The 18,251-nt window shown below is 45.9% G+C and overlaps 1 protein-coding gene across 1 annotated transcript; it reads right to left on the reverse strand.

Moving 5' to 3' along the window:
- Nucleotides 1–3,689: 3,689 nt before the first annotated feature.
- On the reverse strand, nucleotides 3,690–5,964 carry GAS1 (growth arrest specific 1). The gene has a single exon (XM_054727154.1). The coding sequence runs from the start codon at nucleotides 5,045–5,047 to the stop codon at nucleotides 3,989–3,991; it is 1,059 nt and encodes a 352-aa protein (XP_054583129.1). The 5' UTR covers nucleotides 5,048–5,964; the 3' UTR covers nucleotides 3,690–3,988.
- Nucleotides 5,965–18,251: the final 12,287 nt, after the last annotated feature.

Below are 18,251 nucleotides of genomic sequence, written 5' to 3' on the forward strand. Positions count from 1 at the left end.
AATGGTTTCTCTGGACTCTTCTGAGGAGATGGACTCCTGGTTCTGAGTCTTGTCTGCCCCATGCAGGCCCTACTGGGGGCACTGCGGGGCATCCCAGCCGTGTCAGGGCGTGGGGCCCCTATAGTCTGTGGCAGTGGGTGTCGGGAGCTGCTTCCTTACTTTTGGACATTTGCAGGGGCCCTGTCCAAGCAAAGGGAGGACCTGCTACTTAGTACCAGAATTTCGTTCCCTCCAGCCATTTCCACCCCCCCCCCCAACTTTACACACGGATATTGCTCACGTACATTGCCATATATTGTTAAACATAAACAGAGACCTTATGCTATGTCCATTGTGGTCATATACAAAAGCGTTGCTGTGTGCTTGGGTGAACAGGGAAGCCCCAACCTCCTCCTATGTACTGTATGGTCACTGTCAGTTCAATGAACTGCCCCCTTGTTCTCCACCATTGTCCCACACTCCCTTAAACATTTGTCACTGGAGTGTCTCCGAAGACAAACAAACTGTCACCGAGAAGGCAAACCTGCTAACTGGGAAAGTGAGGACCACCGCCAGGACCCACGATTTTCCGGGAAATTCGAAAGGAGGCGCTCTCACTCTGGAAGGGCTCTGTGGGAAGCGGGGTGCTTTCTGAGAGTTCCCCAGGAAAAGCCAGAGATACCCTTTCCCTCGGTAATGGTACTTCCAGGCATTCTCCATCTCGAATGTCCAAAATTCCAAAAGGCTCCCCAGAGAGCGTGAGATATTACAGATGTCAACATCTGTAAAAGTCCTTTCTGCCTAGGAGCAGATGGCAACCTACACACTGCACAACCAACGCGGAAGGTCCCGCCATCTAAGGAACCTGTTCTGGACCCCACCAGGTCTGCAGGGGGAAAGGAGGCTCCTGGGCTCCAGTGCAGAACTGTTTAAATTGAAATGGACCACCGATCAATGCTCACTTTCTTCAAGGAAGAAAGCATAAAGCCTCGTGTCTTCTCTCCCCCAGAGCTAGCCGTGCTGATTTATTCCCGGCAGATGCTTTTGACAGGACCCTGTAAAATCAAGTCGTGAGTTTATTGTAGCAGTTAATTATCAGGCCTTTTCTAGTGCTAATGCCTTTTACTTCTAACTGGGGAAAACTGGGCCTTTTCCTGGGACAAAGACTTAACTTTTAGTCAAGAATGTGTTAAAATAACATGAAACGGAGACGATTTAAATATATTTAAGAACAAACGCAGGAGTGTTGCTAACTTGACGTTTTGTAAAGAAAGCTGATTTCATTTACAAGCCTTTTGGCATACCCTTTGTTCATTCCCCAAAGAAACAAAGCTCTGGGCTTTGTTTTAACAATATGTTTACTCAACCATTCAGGTGACAGGGGTTCCAGCCACACACCATTCCTAGGCGTCTCTTGGCACCACAGCTACCTAAGACTTTCGGATGCCACCCATATATGAATCTCTTGATTTTAGACCCAACAAGAAGCACCCAGAAGCCCTCCATAAAAGCTGGGGAAAGAGCCACTTAGAGGAAAAGAAACCTTGAAAGTAGGGGGTGGGAGTGGGTGGGAGGAAGTTGGGAGGGGGCGTGGCTTTGTTAATTACTTCAGGCAGCGGAGAAATCTGGTTATGTTTTCTCAGCACATGTTAATATCATATAAAGAGACACGAGATCTTGCTAATCTGTGGACCCCTCAGACAAAGTTTATTTGTGGTGACTTTTTAAACTCCTGACTTGCCTTCCAATCACCGCGTTTAAAATGAAAAGCTTTAAATAAACACCAGGAATAGAAGATAAATAAACTTTTTTTTCCCCCTTGCAAGTGCCTAGCTTGGCGAGGTTCAGAGTCAAATCCCCAGAGGACAGAGCGCTCTCTTTTGTGTTAATGTTTAAAAGATTTTCCAATGCCGGAGTTTATTCCTACTGCAAACATTTCTATTTACAAGGTCAAGTGTATCAGCACTCGACACAGCTTAAGAGTGTAATTATTTATCTAAGGGCGTTTGAGTGTAGATCAGTAGCTCTGGCAGGAACCCAGCCTTCAGCCCACTGCTAAACAACTCCTCACAACAATATTACACGTTCTGGTAATTGTTCCTCTCCCCTGTGTGTTTACTTTTGCTCGCCTGAATGTTTTGTAACAAAATTTTGTACGTTTTCACCCAAAGTGTGAAAATGACTTTGAAGTACTGAGTCTCGCAGGTTTCCTAAGACCTATTGGTAACAGATGTTATTGGCGTGTTTGATTGCAGGAGACTGTCTAGGAGTTAGGGAGGACACTCCCGGAGGGGGCTTAGGGGGACCCAGTGGAAATGGGGGAGGAAAAGGGGATGTGAGGGTTATCCCCAAATTATGTAGGAGATACGATTTTGTGAATTCCCCTCCACAAACATAAAAACCAGTGGAGGCCAGTCAATTATATCTTTTTAGCTGCCTCATTTACAGATGTCTAATTGTTCATTAAATTAAAGGCAGGAATAATAGGCCTCATTTCTTGTCTTGTACTGCATTTTCATTTCAGTTGATGGTTGATAGATTCCCAGTGGCCCCTCCACACCCATTACTGGGTTAACCACAATGTAACTCTGGAAAGTAACTACACCATATTCATTATTTAAAACTCTTTACTGTTTACACATATTAATAAAACAAATAACAAAAAAAGGGGGAAAAAAAGAAATACACAAAGACATAGTTACTTAAAACATAAGAATTTTTTTTTAAAAAAACGATGTCTATAAAAAATACAATGTTTAAGGCAGTTTGGAAATGCATTTATACATTTCTACAATGTCCATAAATTCTCTTGAAAATAAGAATGTTAACTTCAAATCTATAAAATACACTGTACATTTTAAGACTGTTCTAGATTAAGAGCACACTTCACAATGGACTGTGGGTTTGGATCCCTGATGATGAATGGTTTCTATACATTTCAGGGAGAAAAGGTGTAATATGAATGCAGATTTAAAATTTTTAATTTCTTTTTAAAAATAAATTATTTCTGAAGCATACAATTTATAAAAATTCTATATACAAAGTACAGCAACTGGTAACAAACCCCAGTTTTAATACACTTTATATAAAGTACCAGGGTTTAGCACCCTGATAAAAGCAGAAGCAATATATGTTCTCTGCATATTTGTACATACAACTTCTTGATGTAAAGAACAACAAAAAAAGACAACAAAACAAACGTCATAAAGAGGCTTTCATAGATGGCAGTGCAGAGCTCATGTAAATACAAACTTGCATTGTTCGATATCACTAGCAACTCTTTAGATCAGCACTTTTTGACCCTTAATTATAAGACATGTGCTAAGAGAGCAGAGTGGTGTAAATGAAATTAAGGTCAAGGGCTCAAAGTTACCCAAAACTAATTCAGGAATATTAACCCCTTCCCACCTCCCACCCCAAAACTGAGAATTCAGGGCGCTGGGTACCAAGAGTAAACGAATGCAACAGGCAGGTGGGACTTCTCTGATTGTTTAAGATTGCAATGTCCTCACCGGCCACAATAAAAGTCCATACCGGCCCTTCCTCCCCACCCCTCACAGGAAAAATGCTCATGAACAAGACAGCCTCTCTGCAAATATAAATCCCCCATCCGACCCCCGCTCCAAGCCCAGTCCCTTGAAACTATTAAGGCCCCACTGGTCAGCACCTCTTTGGAGTCCAGGACTGTGGTTCTGCCCCCCTCTCCCCCCCACCCCCCCACCCCGTTCCATGCCAGGCGCCCAGAACTCTAGCTGCGCCAGCTGCTGCGGGGCAGACGCGTTGGGAGTTTCTGGAGCCTGGAATGAGGGGTAAGGGGAGATGTCCAAGAAGTCAAGCTCGGGAGAGGAGACGGGGCAAGTGCCAACAGTTATGGCGGGGAGACCGGCTAGGTACAGTCAACTTTGAAAACGTTTTTGGCAACGATCCCCAACCATCCCTTTCCGTCCCCGAGCTACAGGTGCCCTGGCACGGGCTCTCCCGCAGCCGATGGCGGGGGCGGGCGCGAGGGCTAAAACAGTAACGGGAGCAGCAGCAGCAGCAAGATGGAGGCCAACGGGGTCCAGGCGCCTCGGGGCGCCAGCCGACCCCCGCCGCTGCCGTGGCCGTTGCCGCTCCTCCGCCCGGGCCCGTAGGGCAGATCGCCGCCGCCGCCCGCCGCAGCAGCGCCGCCACCCGGGCGCGGCGGGTGCGGGGCGCCGTCGTCGTCGTCCAGCGGCTGCTCGCTTCCCGCGCCCCCGGGGCGCTGCTCGTCGTCGTACTCCTCGTCGTAGTAGTCCAGGCCCCCGTCCGAGCCGCTGCTGCCGGGGCCGTTGCCCAGCTCGGCGCCGAAGCACAGGCGGGCCATGTTCTCCTTGATGGACTCGCAGATGGGCCGCTCGAGGCCGTCGCACACGCAGTCGTTGAGCAGCGCCGCCTTGGGCACGGCCAGCATGTCCTCGATGACGCTGCGGCACTCGTCGGTGCAGCGCAGCCCGTTGAAGAGCTTGCCGCAGTAGGTCAGGTAGCGGCTGAGCGCCTGGTTGCAGCGGCTGTCGCGGTCGCAGCGCCGCCGGGCCTCGGTGCAGCCCATGACCCCGCCCGCGCCCGGGCCGCCCGCGCCGCCGCCGCCGCTGGTCCGGGGCAGGCAGGGCTCAATGGCGCGCTTGGTGGACTTACAGTTCTCGTCCTGCGCGCAGTCACAGTCCTCCAGAGCGGGCCCGCGGCGCGTGTGGTTGAGCTGGATGAGGGCCGAGATACAGTGGCTCGGGCAGCGCCAGCGCGACGAGAAAGAAGCGGCCGAGGCCGGGAAGGCGGCGGCGGCGGCGGCGGCTCCCGGCGCGTCGCCCCCGCCGCGCTGCGCCAGCACCGGCGCGCACGCCTCGGCATACTGGTTGTAGGCGTAGCTGCACTCCGGCTCCCCCTGGCACTGCAGCAGCGCCTGCCAGCAGATGAGGCGGCGGCCGTGCGCCAGCCCCGAGCCCCGCGGCGCCGAGCCCAGCAGCTGCAGCAGCGCCATCAGGCACAGCCAGGCGCCCGGCACGGTCCCCCCGCGGGTCCCGCCGCCGCCGCCCAGCAGTCCTGCCACCATCGCGGGCAGCGGCGGCCGCCGGGCGAGGAGGGTGAAGGAGACGAGGCGCGGCGAGCGGCGGACGCGGAGCCGGTGGAAAAGTTTGCCCCAGTCCTGCCAACTTCTTGCATGAGTGTTTTCATAAATCCATGCGCGCCGCCGGCTGGTGCTCTGCTTGCTCGCAGGTCGGTCTCGTTCCGGCTGCGGTGGGTTCCTAGAAAAGCACGGCCGCGAAGAGCCCCTCCGGTCGGTCCCCGGCGGTGGCGGGAGGCGCTCACTGCCGCCCCGGTGGGCTGCGGGCCGCGGGGCCGCGGCGGGGCTGCAGGACCGCGGAGCGCCGCGGGTGCATTTTTGCTCCGCGCCTGCAGATCCGTTGTGCGGCCGCTCCTTCCTCCGGGCTCAGCTCCGCGCCGCCGCCGCCGCCGCGGGCTCTCTCATCGCGCCGCGTCCCGGCTCGCGTCCGCGCACCGCGTCCCGGCCGCCCGCGTCCCCTCCCCCTCCGCCCGAGGCGACCCCGGCCTCGGCCGAGCTCTGGGGAGCCCTTTCCGGGCAGCGCGGGGAGAAAAAGAAACTCGGCGCGGGCGGAGAGCGGCTCCCGGGCTTCCCTTGCTGCGGCGGCTTCTCGGGTGACGAGGAGCCCGGGGAGCGGATCCGCTGAGCCCCGCAGCGGACTCGCTCGCAGCGAGGCTTTAAATACAAAAGTGGGCCGGGAGCCCCCGCGTGGTGCCGAGGCGCCCCCTCATTATGCATGCATGGAAAAGCAAACAAACAAAAACATTAGCAACGCTCCTCCGGCTCGCCCAGCCCCGGCCCCGCGCGCTCCGAGCCTGCCCGCTTTCTCCTTTCTCCGCTCTCTTTCGCCCTTTGCTCAGCCCCCTTTCCCGGCTTTCCGAGATGCTATTGGTCCTGCCTGTTGTTGTTGAAACTTTTTTTCCCCCTCCGAGCCGCTGGAGTGGGGTTGCGGAGTGGGGGAGGGCGGGGAGGGCGGTGGGCAGCTCACATTCAGGCTTTCAGGGCTTGAAAGGAAGGGCTTAAGGAGCCTGACAGAGGCCCGGGAGCTCCGCCTACTCTTAAGGAGGCTCGGAGAGGGAGCCCCAGCTCGCGCTCAGAACCGGCGATCAGGGCTTAGGGGCAGCTGTTTGCAGCCGGCCACAGGCCTTTTTGTTTGGTTCTTTTAAACTTTATTTGGGGGTCGGGCGCGGGGTGGGGGTGCGGGGGGAGTGATTGCATTAATTCTTCCTGAACCCCATCTGTGCCTTCGACCGGCTTCAGAATTCGATTTGTTTTTCGAGTCCCCCATCTTTTGGGTCCTGACCATCACCGGCGGGAGATCAGAATTTATTGTGGGACTTGGAGACTTAAGCATTAAGCACACACACATAAGGAAGAGGCACACGCTTTCGTTTGGGGGATGCTGACGAGACATTTACAGCCCCCTTCGCCCTCTTCCCAGCACGTGGTCCAAATTTGCCGATCTGGCAGGTCTGGCCCTGGAGCCAGGCATCGTTGTCAATTGCAAGATAAATCCAGTCCACCAGATTAATATTTTAGAGCTATTAAGTTACTAACGCGATTGTGATGAGAAAAATAACAGCATTAAAAAACCTTTAGGGATGCTCCGCAGTACCTTCTGGCTGCAGTCACAGCATGAAGGAAGGGGATGAGCCGGTCCGTTCCCCAAGGTTTATAATCAAGTGTGTATTTCAACCCCTCCTTCTGCTTTAAGGGGAGCTGCCCGGCGCGGGACTGGGCGAACTACCTTAACTGCGGCGCAACGCAGCCTTCGACCACCAGAGGCAGCGGGCGTCTGCGGCCTGTCAAAAACTGGCGCTTTTTTCCTCCCCTTTCCGTGGAAAGACTATCAACTCCATCTGTCACAAAAATTAAGGCTAAACCTCCTCTGCAGAAGCAGAGGGAGCTGGTCTCCAGCGCGCACAGAGTTCGGCTGCCCGCCTCTCCCCGGAGGCAAGTGAATCTGAAATGGCAAAAGCGAGAGCGGGGCCGCCGCGGACGGAGCCGGCTGCAGAGAGCCTCCCGGGCCCGCGGGGGCTGCTGCGCTCCGCGGCCGGCGCGCGAGGTCTGCCTTAGGAGGCTGCACCTCTGCAGTTCCCAAAAGAACCTCAGGGAAAGCAGATCGTTTTGAGATGACTTGAGTCGAAGGAAATACAATATCAATCTCTATTTTAAAAAGAAAGAAAGAGAGAGAGAGAGAGAGAGAGAGAGAGAGAGAGAGAGAGAGAGAGAGAGAGAGAGAAGAAAGAAAGGAAGGAAGGAAGGAAGGAAGAAAGAAAGAAAGGAAGGAAGGAAGGAAGGAAAAGACTACAGCTCTGTGTGTAAACAACCATTTTCCAGGCTCTGGAGTGTTGTGTTATTTGGAGTTGTAATTTCAGCCTGGGAAGGATGGCTTGGACAAGTCCCACTCTTCTGTAACTTGGGTCCTTCATATGTAAGTTTCAAGGCGAGACTAGACACTTGGAAAAGTTTTTTTTCAATCTCAATGCTCTGTGATTTTAGGCTCATAAGAAGAAGGTCACAATTCAGCTGTAACACGCTAGCTGGTTTGGCTCAGTGTAGCAGGTGTCCTCAAACTACGGCCTGCGGGCCACATGCGGGTGTTTTTGCCGTTTTGTTTTTTTACTTCAAAATAAGATATGTTCAGTGTGCATAGGAATTTGCTCATAGTTTTTTTTAAAACTATAGTCCGGCCCTGCAACGGTCTGAGGGACAGTGAACTGGCCCCCTGTTTAAAACGTGTGAGGACCCCTGGTAGAGCTTTGGCCTGTGGACTCAAGGGTTCTGGGTTCGATTCCCAACAAAGGCACATGCCTGGGTTGTGGGCTCCGTCCCCAGTAGGGGGCGTGCAGGAGGCAGCCAATCAATGAATCCTTCTCATCATTGATGTTTCTCTCTCTCCCTTCCTCTCTGAAGTCAATAAAAATACATTTTTTTTAAAAAAATTCAGCTGTATCTTTAAGCTAATGTGGGTCTCACACCTTAGTGAACATGAGAGGTGCCTGGTGGCCTAGTTAAAACCCACCTGGAGTTCCTTGTGCAGCAAAACTGGTGGGGTCAGAGAATCTGCTTTTCTAACAAGTTTTAAGTGGATGCTGCTGCTGCTGCTTGCCTGGGACCAAACTTTGAGAACCAGGCTCTAGAGAGCCACATGTTGGTTTGTTTTTCTTGTTGTTTATGAAATCTGCCCCATTCTGTCCTTAACACAGCTCTCAGTGGGATGTAAAGGACTCCAGAGAGATGTGTGTGCTTCAGGGACACCGAAGTACCCCAGTCCCACAACATTTCAGACCTGCAGGGCTGTCTATCAGGCACCTGAGATTGGCCTGAGAAGGAGGCTATGAAGAGATGGGGGAATGAATGAGCCCCCTTCTCGGTGAGTCCCAGGAGCCATGAGTCCCATCGTGCTTCACATCCAGGTTTGCATCGATAGCCACCAAACCATCCCTCAGCACCCAGGCACTAATCCCCCTATTACTCTGTAAATCTCTTAAACTGACTTAATTCCCACCATGAGCACCCTCCCCCCAAATCCACTTTCCCTGGAGTTCTCAGAAAAATCTTGCATGTCTTCACCCTGCTTTCTGAGCTGGATCTTCACATTCTTGCTCTAACTAAAACCCAGGGCAAACTACAGAATGGGAGAAAATATTTGTAAACCACATATCTGATAAGGGATTAATATCCACAATATATAAGGAACTCATACAACTCAATAGCAAAAAAACACAAACAAACAAAAAACAACAACAACAACAAAAAACACAATCTGATTGAAAAATAGACAGAGGACTTGAATAGACATTTTTCCAAAGAAGGCATACAATGGCCAACAAATAACAGGAAAAGGTTCTCAACAGCATTCATCATCAGGGAAATGCCAATCAAAACCACAATGAAGTTATCACCGTAGAGCTGTTAGAATGGCTATCATTAAAGAAGAAGGAAAGAAAGGAATACTGGTGAGAACGTGGAGAAAAGGGAACTATGGTGCACTGATGGTGGGAACGTAAATTGGAAGTTACTGGAAAACAGTTTGGTGGTTCCACAACCATTATCATAGAACTGACATAGGATCTAGCAAGTCCACTTCTGGGTATGTATCAAAAAGAGAGAAACCACTATCTTGAAGAAATATCTGCACTCTCGTGTTCATTGCAGCATTATTCACAATAGCCAAAATATGGAAACAACCTAAGGGTCCATTGATGGAAAAAGAATAAATAAAATGTGATCGATGGATAGATGATAGATAGATAGACAATGGAGTATTATTCAGCCATAAAAAGAAGGAAATCTTGCCAGTTGTGTTAACATGGGTGGCCCTCGAGGAAGATAGATGGATAAGTTCTATGGAAAGAAGACCTCCCACAATTGTGGGAGCTGGGGCAGCAGGTAGAGCAGTCTGTTGCTTCTGTGTTCTGATTTCCATGTGTAGGTGTTTGTTCAATGAGCTTTGCAAACTTAACACCCAAGAGCACTTCTGATTTCCTACCCCCAAAACCTGTTTGATCCCTGGTGTTTCTGTGGCAGGTAGTCTCCAAAATTGGTCTCCATCAGTTTCCTCCCTCGTTTTGTATTCATGCCACTCAGATCAAGAGGCAGACTCTAACTCCTTTTCCCTTACATGTTGGACAGGTCTTAGTGACTTTGACCTCTCCTATATAATAAAAGCCTAATATGCTAAGTGCACCGGGCCTCTAGTAGAATATAACGATAGTAACTGGCATCCGGTGGCTTCCAGGCTAGGTCACAAGAAGCCTTGCAGCTTCAACCTGGGCCTCTTGGTGTGTTTGCTCTGGAGAAGCCAGTCACCATGTAAGAAATCTGACAACCTTGAGACTGCCAGGTTTTGAGGAAGGCCAAGGAGAGAACACATGGAGAGAGAGAGAGAGAGAGAGAGAGAGAGAGAGAGAGATGCCAGGTTAGCTCCCAACTTTTACAGCCTTGTGATTAAAGAAGGCACCAGATATGTGAGGGAAGAAGTCATCTTGGATGTCCAACCCAATGAAACCATCAGATGACTGACTACAGCTCCAACTGGCATCTGAGAGAAAGCCCAACCCAGGGTCAGGGTCAAACAGGGTGAGGTGAGTGAGGCACCTAGGTGTAAAGTTTAAGGAAATATTCTCATAGTGGTATTACAGGAACCTCAAGAGTAGGTTTCTTCTTAAATTCTGTACCCTAGACACTTCACTCACCTGACCCTAGCTCTGGTTTTGCCCCATGCAATAACAGTACAGCTTTCCCCAGTTAACTCAAAGAATCATGAGAAATAACAAAGAATGTTGTTTTAAGCCACTAGGTTTTTATAAAACTAGGAAAGTACATACTCTTTTCATCATTTTGAAGTGCTTAGGTCAAATACTTTTCCCTTTTCTGTCACATCACATATCCAACTGATGGATGATTATAAGACAGTCAATAAAATATTTTATTAATTGAATGAATGAAAAATCAAAACTCATTTCTTGTCTTCTAAATCAGCCAACTCAGACCTACTCCAAATAATTTATACTATGGAAAAGAGAACAGAAACTCTGAGAGGATAAAGAATATGGAGAAGTTCTGAAGTTTTAAAATATAAAATGATATTCCCATGTTAATTTAATTATGATGAATGATTAAACCATAACCTTTGTCATATAGTAACTTTACAAAGTTTATGATTTAATCAGTGGGAAAAGTTGGTCTCTTAAAAAGATGATGCTGGCAAAGCTAACCATCCATTTAGAAGGAAATGTAAAAATAAATCCCAGATAAAAACTTAAATATTAAAAAAATCAAATAATAAAATCTAGGCTATGATATATTATAACCTAGAATTTACAAATACTCTTATAACCAAGACTAAAAAATCAGAAGATATGGAAGAAAACCATATTTGACTATATAAAAAAATTAAGAAGTTATATATGGAAAAAATATATGGAAGGTTATATATGGAAAATATACCAGAGACAATGTTAATAGACACACAGATCTGGCAGATGACAGAAGTAGTAGATGACAGAAGACTAATTTTCCAGTAAGTAAAGAGCTCTTATAAACTTACTAGAGGCCCAGTGCATGATTGAATCATGCACGTGTAGGGTCCCCTACACGCTTTCTTTTCGCGGTGGAGCTGGGTGCCTGTCCGCTGGTGCCAGAGCAGACAGGCACCCAGCTCCCCCACTTTTGATGGTCTGCGGCCGCTGAGGGGGGCTACCCTGCTGTTGAGAGGCGCAGCTGGGTGTCCGCAGCAGGCCCCCTCAGCGGCCGCGGATCTGGCCGTTGAGAGGCACAAGGGGCGGGAGTCCCGCCCCCCGCGCCTCTCAACAGCAGGGTAGCCCCCCTCAGTGGCAGCGGATCCGTGCCTCTCAATGGCCAGATAGGCCACCCCGAGTCCCGCCCCCAGCCTCCTGCCGCCCAATCGTGGGCGTAGCGGAGTGATGGTAATTTACATGTTACTCTATTATTAGATAGGATCAGAAAAAGGTAGTTTAAGAGAAAATGGGGGAAAGATGTACTTAGATAACACACCGAAGTGTAAATTAAAATGTTAACAAACAAGTGAAAAGATGTTTACATTAACTAGTCAGGGGAAAGGAAATGAGAAAACAATGAGATATCACTTTTGCACCTGGTAGACTGCCTAAAATATTAATGCTATGAATATTCTACATTCCCGATAGAAATAATTACTCTTTTCCCAAAAAAGTTCTTGGCAAAGTCCTGGGAACTCATTTGGTCTGGGTTGTGTGAGGATGTTCCCTGAAGGGTACCAAGGCCGTCATCAGACGAAAAGGCGGCCCCCCCGGCACCAGGGATCCACCAGCCTGTACTGTGGGTTGGTGCTGGTCCATGCACTGTTCCTCAGTGGCCCATGAGAACATGGGAGTAAGCATTTGGATACTTTTATAGCAATTTGAAAGAGTCATTTCATGTCTGTCGAATCTAATGAAAATTTGTGGCCTCTATTTTGTAGTATCATTTAATATTTCTAGTAATCTACTTTTATTCCATTTTTACAAAAAAGTACCTATCTGTAATAGATAGAAACATTGTCTGGCCTTCCACCACAGATAATTGGAGAAGCTCTGTGCTATGTATTTCTAGTGGTTATTGTCTTTGATTTTAAAAGTAAGTAAGTTGTTAGTATAGAAACTTAAGGGTTCTCCATGATGTGAAGGTTACTGAAAATGTAAGAAACAAACTGGTGATTTTTCAAAGAATGTCGTTAGTAACTCCAGGATGCAAAATGATAGCCCAACCTCGCTTTCACTGACATGCACAGGGGCAGACAGAGCAGCTGTCTCTGAGGGGCAGAGAACGTGCCCTACACCATTGCTTGGGGACTCGGAGATCAAGATCCTGGCTGGGTTTCAACATCTAATAACAAGAGGAAATCCCACAAAATCAGTAGGAGATCCAGTTCTCAGGAAATTTGACTTTTATACTCTGTGCAAAAGAGATATTAATGGAACGGAGATTGAAAACCCAAACAGTCAAGTTCTGTAAAGACCATTTGAAGGACAACCTGCTTCAACCTCCGTGGCTTATAGTTAGGAGCACAGTTTTCTACAAAGAGTAGTTTTTTCCAAGGTAGAGCCTTGTACTCACTTGGACATTACACCTTAAGGTAACTGGGGCCAATTCTACAATGGGTATTACTGAAGAGTGTTTCAAAACCATGCCAGGCCTAGTGTTTCACTATTAAAATAAGGAACTTTTTTATAATTTTGTAAATCTAGATAAACTGTTCTCTAAATAAAAATAACATAATTTGTAGGAGAAGTTATGAATTATCTTAAAAATCTGGTTTAAAAAAATTTTTTTGTAGCGATCTATATAAAGACTGTATGCTTCCAAAAAGAAAAAAAAAAAAAAAAAAAGAAAAGCTGTCACCAACAAAAATATCTGTCAACAAGTTAGGATTTGTAAGTGTGTGGTTAATGCTTCTCAAACAATTTGGGGAAAACATATTAGAATTGCTTACACCTTTATTGTTGAGAGTGTATAAATATCAAAGTATCTTGGGGGGAAAGTCTATGATCTTATTAACTGATAAAGATGAAAAGTTATCCAGTTCTTTTTAATGGAATGTGTATCCTAAGACATTATCAAGCACATCATTGTTCAAATTCCTCATACTTTTTAAATCAGCATTTACACTTACCTGCTCATTTTTCATTAAATTTGATTCAGCTGAAACCTACAGATATTTACTGAGTACCTGCTGTATGTGCCAGGAAGCTGAAGCTTTTTTTTTTTGTCTTCCAACTTTGTTTTCCTTTTTTGTTTTGTTTTGTTATTAATAGACTGCTGTTTTAAAAGTCACTATTAGGTTCTCAGAAAAGTTGAATGGAGAGCATAGAATTTTCATATTTCCTCTCTTGCTTCCCCCTACATAATTTCCCTTATTATTTACATCTTTTATTAGGGAGACACATTTTTTATAATTAATGAACCAATATTGATACATTATTAGTCACTAAAGTCCATAGTTTACATTAGGGTTCACTCTTTGTGTTGTACATTCTGTGGATTTTGAGAAATGTGTAATGTCATGTATTTGTCATTAGTGTCATACAGAATAGTTTGACTGCCCTGAAAATCCCTTAGAAATATTATTTTAACCTAGAAGTTATGTTAAGTTGAATGTTTTCATTTCTGGCCTCATTACTTAATGTTTCCGCCATTTAGTATATTTTTTTGTCCATTAAAATAATAAAGTGAGGCCATACATGCCATTTAGATCTAAAAGTTGTACACATCCCCCCAAATGATTACCCGTCTCTATTGATATAATTATTCATACAGCCAGTTACCCATCTTAGAAACTTTCATGGAGCTCTCACCTGGGTTGGCACTCTATCCCAGTGTTCTTCTGATTAGAGAAGTTGTTATATGTGGCCTTAGATATAGGCCTGTGCTTCGTGCAAGGGCACACATTAAATTACCAAAGCCCCTTTCACATATTTTTTGTGCTTTCCAGTTTATTTCATTAAAATTTTTAAATTTATTTTTAAATAGGAAATACACATGTATACAGCTGACCTTTGAACAGGGTGGGTTTGCACTGGGCAAGCCCACTTCCACATGGCTATTTTTCCAGTAAATAAGAAATGTACTGTAAATGTATGTTCTCCACCTTATTATTTTCTTAATAACATTCTTCTCTAGCTTTATTGTAAGAATACAGTATGTAATAATGTAACATACAAGATATTTGTTAAGTGACTTTATGTTACTGGTAAGGCTTCTTGTCAACAGTAGGCTACTAGCAGTTAAATTTTTAGGAAGTCAAAATTACACATGGAACAACCCCTACCCTCCGTGTTGTTTGAGGGCCAACGGTAGGAGAAAACACACAAGTTTAAAAAAGTGCATGGTATCCAGAAAGCCTCCGCTCTCCTGTGCATGCAGGAACCCACTTTCCTCAACACACTGTTACTGATTTATTGCATGCATTCCCGGATATATATGTACATATGTAGATAAAACAATGACCTTGGTTTTTTCACTAAACAATGTATTTTTGGACACTGTTCCCTATGGCATCATAAAGTGCTGACAGATTACTTGCTTACCTTTTTGATGAGTGCATGCTATTCCATTCACATATTATTTAACCAGATGGATGTTTAAATTCCTCTCTTTCACTGTTACAATTTGGCAATGAATAACTTTGCACTTTTGCCATTTTGTAGGTACTGTAATACAGCTAGTGGGTACACTTGTAAGTGGAATTACTGAGTCAAAGAGAAGGTACATTTTAAATTCTGATAGGTCGATTGTTCTATCTCCCTACGAAAGGTCAATTGTTCTCCATAAAAGCTGTGCCTGTGTATGAAAATATTTGCTCCTCACAACATCACCAACACAAGGCGTTATTAAACTTTTGGATCTCTGCCAATCTGATAGATGAGAATTATATCCCACTGCAGCTTTAATTTCAATTTCTCTTATGTGTATGGCAAACGTTATTATTTAAGTCTACAGAAAAATAATAAGGTAAAGATGGAAGACATTTAAGTTCAAGGAGGTTAAGTAATCCAACATCACCAACTAATAAGCGAGAACACCCAGAAAGTGGTCTCCCAAGCTCGCTTCCTTGGCCCTCACCCCACCTCACTTCCATAGCACCCAGCTCAGTGCCAAGACAGCTGCTTAAATATTTGCCTTTCCTGACAGTTCCCCACACTTGATCAATAATTGTCAAAATAGTTGGAAAGAATGCCTTTTATTAAGGGAAATAAGACTTCTTACCAGAATAGCAAAGTCAATGAATTCTGAAGAATCCTCCCCAAATCCCTTTAAAATAAGAACTACTTCCTCCAGCTCCCGCAGATAGATTAAAAAAATATCAAAACTTAAATATATATACTAATGAACCAATATGGATACAATATTTTTTGTGCCTTCCAGTTTATTTCATTAAAATTTTTAAATTTATTTTTAAATAGGAAATACACATGTATACAGCTGACCTTTGAACAAGGTGGGTTTGCACTGGGCAAGCCCACTTACGCATGGCTTTTTTTCCAGTAAATAAAAAATGAACTGTACTGACTTCAGACAATTGCTAGTCAGGGCAATTAATCCTCTGAAATATATATATTTCAAAGAGGAAGGGAGAGGGAGAGAGAGATAGAAACATCAATGATGAGAGAGAATCATTGATCGGCTGCCTCCTGCATGCCCCCTACTGGGGATTGAGCCCGCAACCCAGGCATGTGCCCTTGACTGGAATCGAACCTGGGACCCTTCAGTCCGCAGGCCGACACTCTATCCACTGAGCTAAACCAGCTAGGGCAATATCAAAACTTCTTCTCTGAGTCACCAGTGAATGATTGACATAAAATGGGCTTCTAGTGGAGGGGAAAGTATCCTAGCTGAGACATATTTGAGGAAGAAAACCTTACTCTTTGCTCACTGCTTTCCCACTCTGACAGTTTCCTCTCTGTATCTGACTTCGAACTTGGTCCTGTGGAAATCCTGAGAACCTTGTGGTTTCTGAGCAGCAGTTGAAGACTTTGCTTTCATCCATGACTTCCATACATAAAACACATACAGATGTCATTGGTATTGGTTGTGTGTGTCAGGTGGAGCCTTATCCCGGAACTGTGCAACCTCCTGACCCAGCTGTCCTGGCAGTTTCCTGCTGATAGAGGATTAATTGCCCTGACCAGCAATTGTCTGAAGTCAGTGGTGGGGTTGGGGATACTAGAAGGGGCAGAGCCATCTGGAGAGGAGATGGTGTCCTGTGGTCCACGGGCAGAGCAGTTTGTGGTAGTCTGACAATTATTAAACAAATCAACGAAACGACTCAATGAAGCAACTGTGTGGAATAGAAGTTATGTCAATCCTGAATTATGGATCCTTCATTCAACAGATATTGAGCACCTACTATGGATCAAGAACTGTTCTAGGTTTTGGAGGTCTAGCAATGAATAGCACAGGGGGAAATGCCTCCATCAAACCTCATCATTGTTAGAAGAGGGGGGCCCATTTCTGGAACACTACGGATGCCCTTAGGCTCAGCCTTATGCTACGAACAAAAGAAGTGAACAGAATTGCTTTTTTTTCCTTCTTTTTGTTAATCCTCACCGGAGGATATTTTTTCCATTGGTTTTTTAGAGAGAGTGGAAGGGAGGGGAGAGACACACAGAGCAAAACATCGAGTGGATTGGCTGGATCGAGCCTGCAACCTAGGTATGTACCCTCGACCGGAATCGAACCCAGGGCCCTTCAGTCTGCAGGCCGACACTCTATCTACTGAGCCAAACTGGCTAGGGCTTGAATTGCTTTCAAATATTGCACACTTCTCCTAGGTCCCAGGAAGGAAAACCTCTAAAATTCACACATCTTTTAAAAGCATCTGGGGGAAATATAAATGACAAGGGGAAAAAGCATCCCTTTAAAAGCTGGTCAGCTACTTTTCTGCCACGGGCTTGTCAAAATTGCTCCAGAGGAAGAAAAAAGAGAAACAAGTGCACATATACATTTTTAAAGTAGCTAGCAACCAAGACAACACCAATTATTTAACCACAGTAAAGAAACCAGCAGCCAAACCACACTGATTATTTAACCGCGTATCCAAGTGCTGAACACAGCCATAGCCAGCCACGTTAATTTAATGTAAATATCCCACGTAACTGGCCCCAGGAGGCAAGAACTGCAGCAAGGACAGCTCCTCACCTCGCCTTGTCTTGGCTCCAGATGTCCCTGGAGCGGTGAAACTGGCTACACTTCAACTAATATTTTCCTTCCCCCACTCCTTTTGGTATTTTTGTTTCTCTAAAAACTCAAATCGTTCTTATTCATCCCTTCCCTACTGATCTACTGTGTTCACATGCACACACAGACTCAGGGACATATTTCATTTGGTAAACTCTGTTCTTTTCCTCTTCATTGCCACCTTTTCTTTTCTTTCTTTTTCATTTCAAGCATCTGTCTGTCTCCTTTTTTCCTCCCCAACCTCAATGCTTTCATTCCAGTGTATTTGATTCCTATTTATTTAATTTTTACTAACCATAATATGTAAAGTTTAATCTCAGGGAGTGTCTATCAGGAAAACCTGAACTTTCCCCTTTGCTATTTGCAGTTGCACAATATGCAAGTGAAATGGACAGTGTTTAGTGTGACTGGCTGGAAAGGATGAATAAAAGAAGGAGGAGAAGATGACCCCAAGGTTTTGAGGCAGGCTATACCCCTTAACTCCAGACTTGTTTTTCTGCTTCCTCAACATTTCCATATGGAAGTTCTATAGTCACTGTCAACGTAGCATGTCAAACACAGAAGCCCAAATTTCAGTCTCCCTCAGACTTGCTTATTCCTCAACTTCTCCCATCTCAGCAAGTGACAGCTCTGTTCTCTTGGTTGCTTAGAACAAGACTTTAAAAGAGATTTTTGACGTTTCCATTTCTCTCACAGTCCTATGAGCACATCTTTAGGATAAGATTTACTTCCAAAATTGATCCACCAACTTTCCATTTTCTACCACCTTCACCACTGCCATCCTGATCCAACCCAACATTATCTTTGCCCTAAACTTTTACCACAGCCTCCTGATTGGTCCCTGCCTCCACTCTTGCTTTTTACACTCTATTCAGATCACATAACTTATCTGTGCCAAAGCCTTCAATGGTTCCCAAGTTATTCCTTACAATGGCCCATAAGGTCCTACAGAATCTGGCTCTCTAGTATCTAATTTCATCTCTTCTCACTG

The sequence above is a fragment of the Eptesicus fuscus genome, chromosome 15, assembly GCF_027574615.1.
Source record: "Eptesicus fuscus isolate TK198812 chromosome 15, DD_ASM_mEF_20220401, whole genome shotgun sequence".
Lineage (NCBI taxonomy): Eukaryota > Metazoa > Chordata > Mammalia > Chiroptera > Vespertilionidae > Eptesicus > Eptesicus fuscus.

Bases quoted from the DNA above. Each gene is read 5' to 3' on its own strand.
- GAS1 (XM_054727154.1), bottom strand. From the start codon at position 5,047: ATGGTGGCAGGACTGCTGGGCGGCGGCGGCGGGACCCGCGGGGGGACC.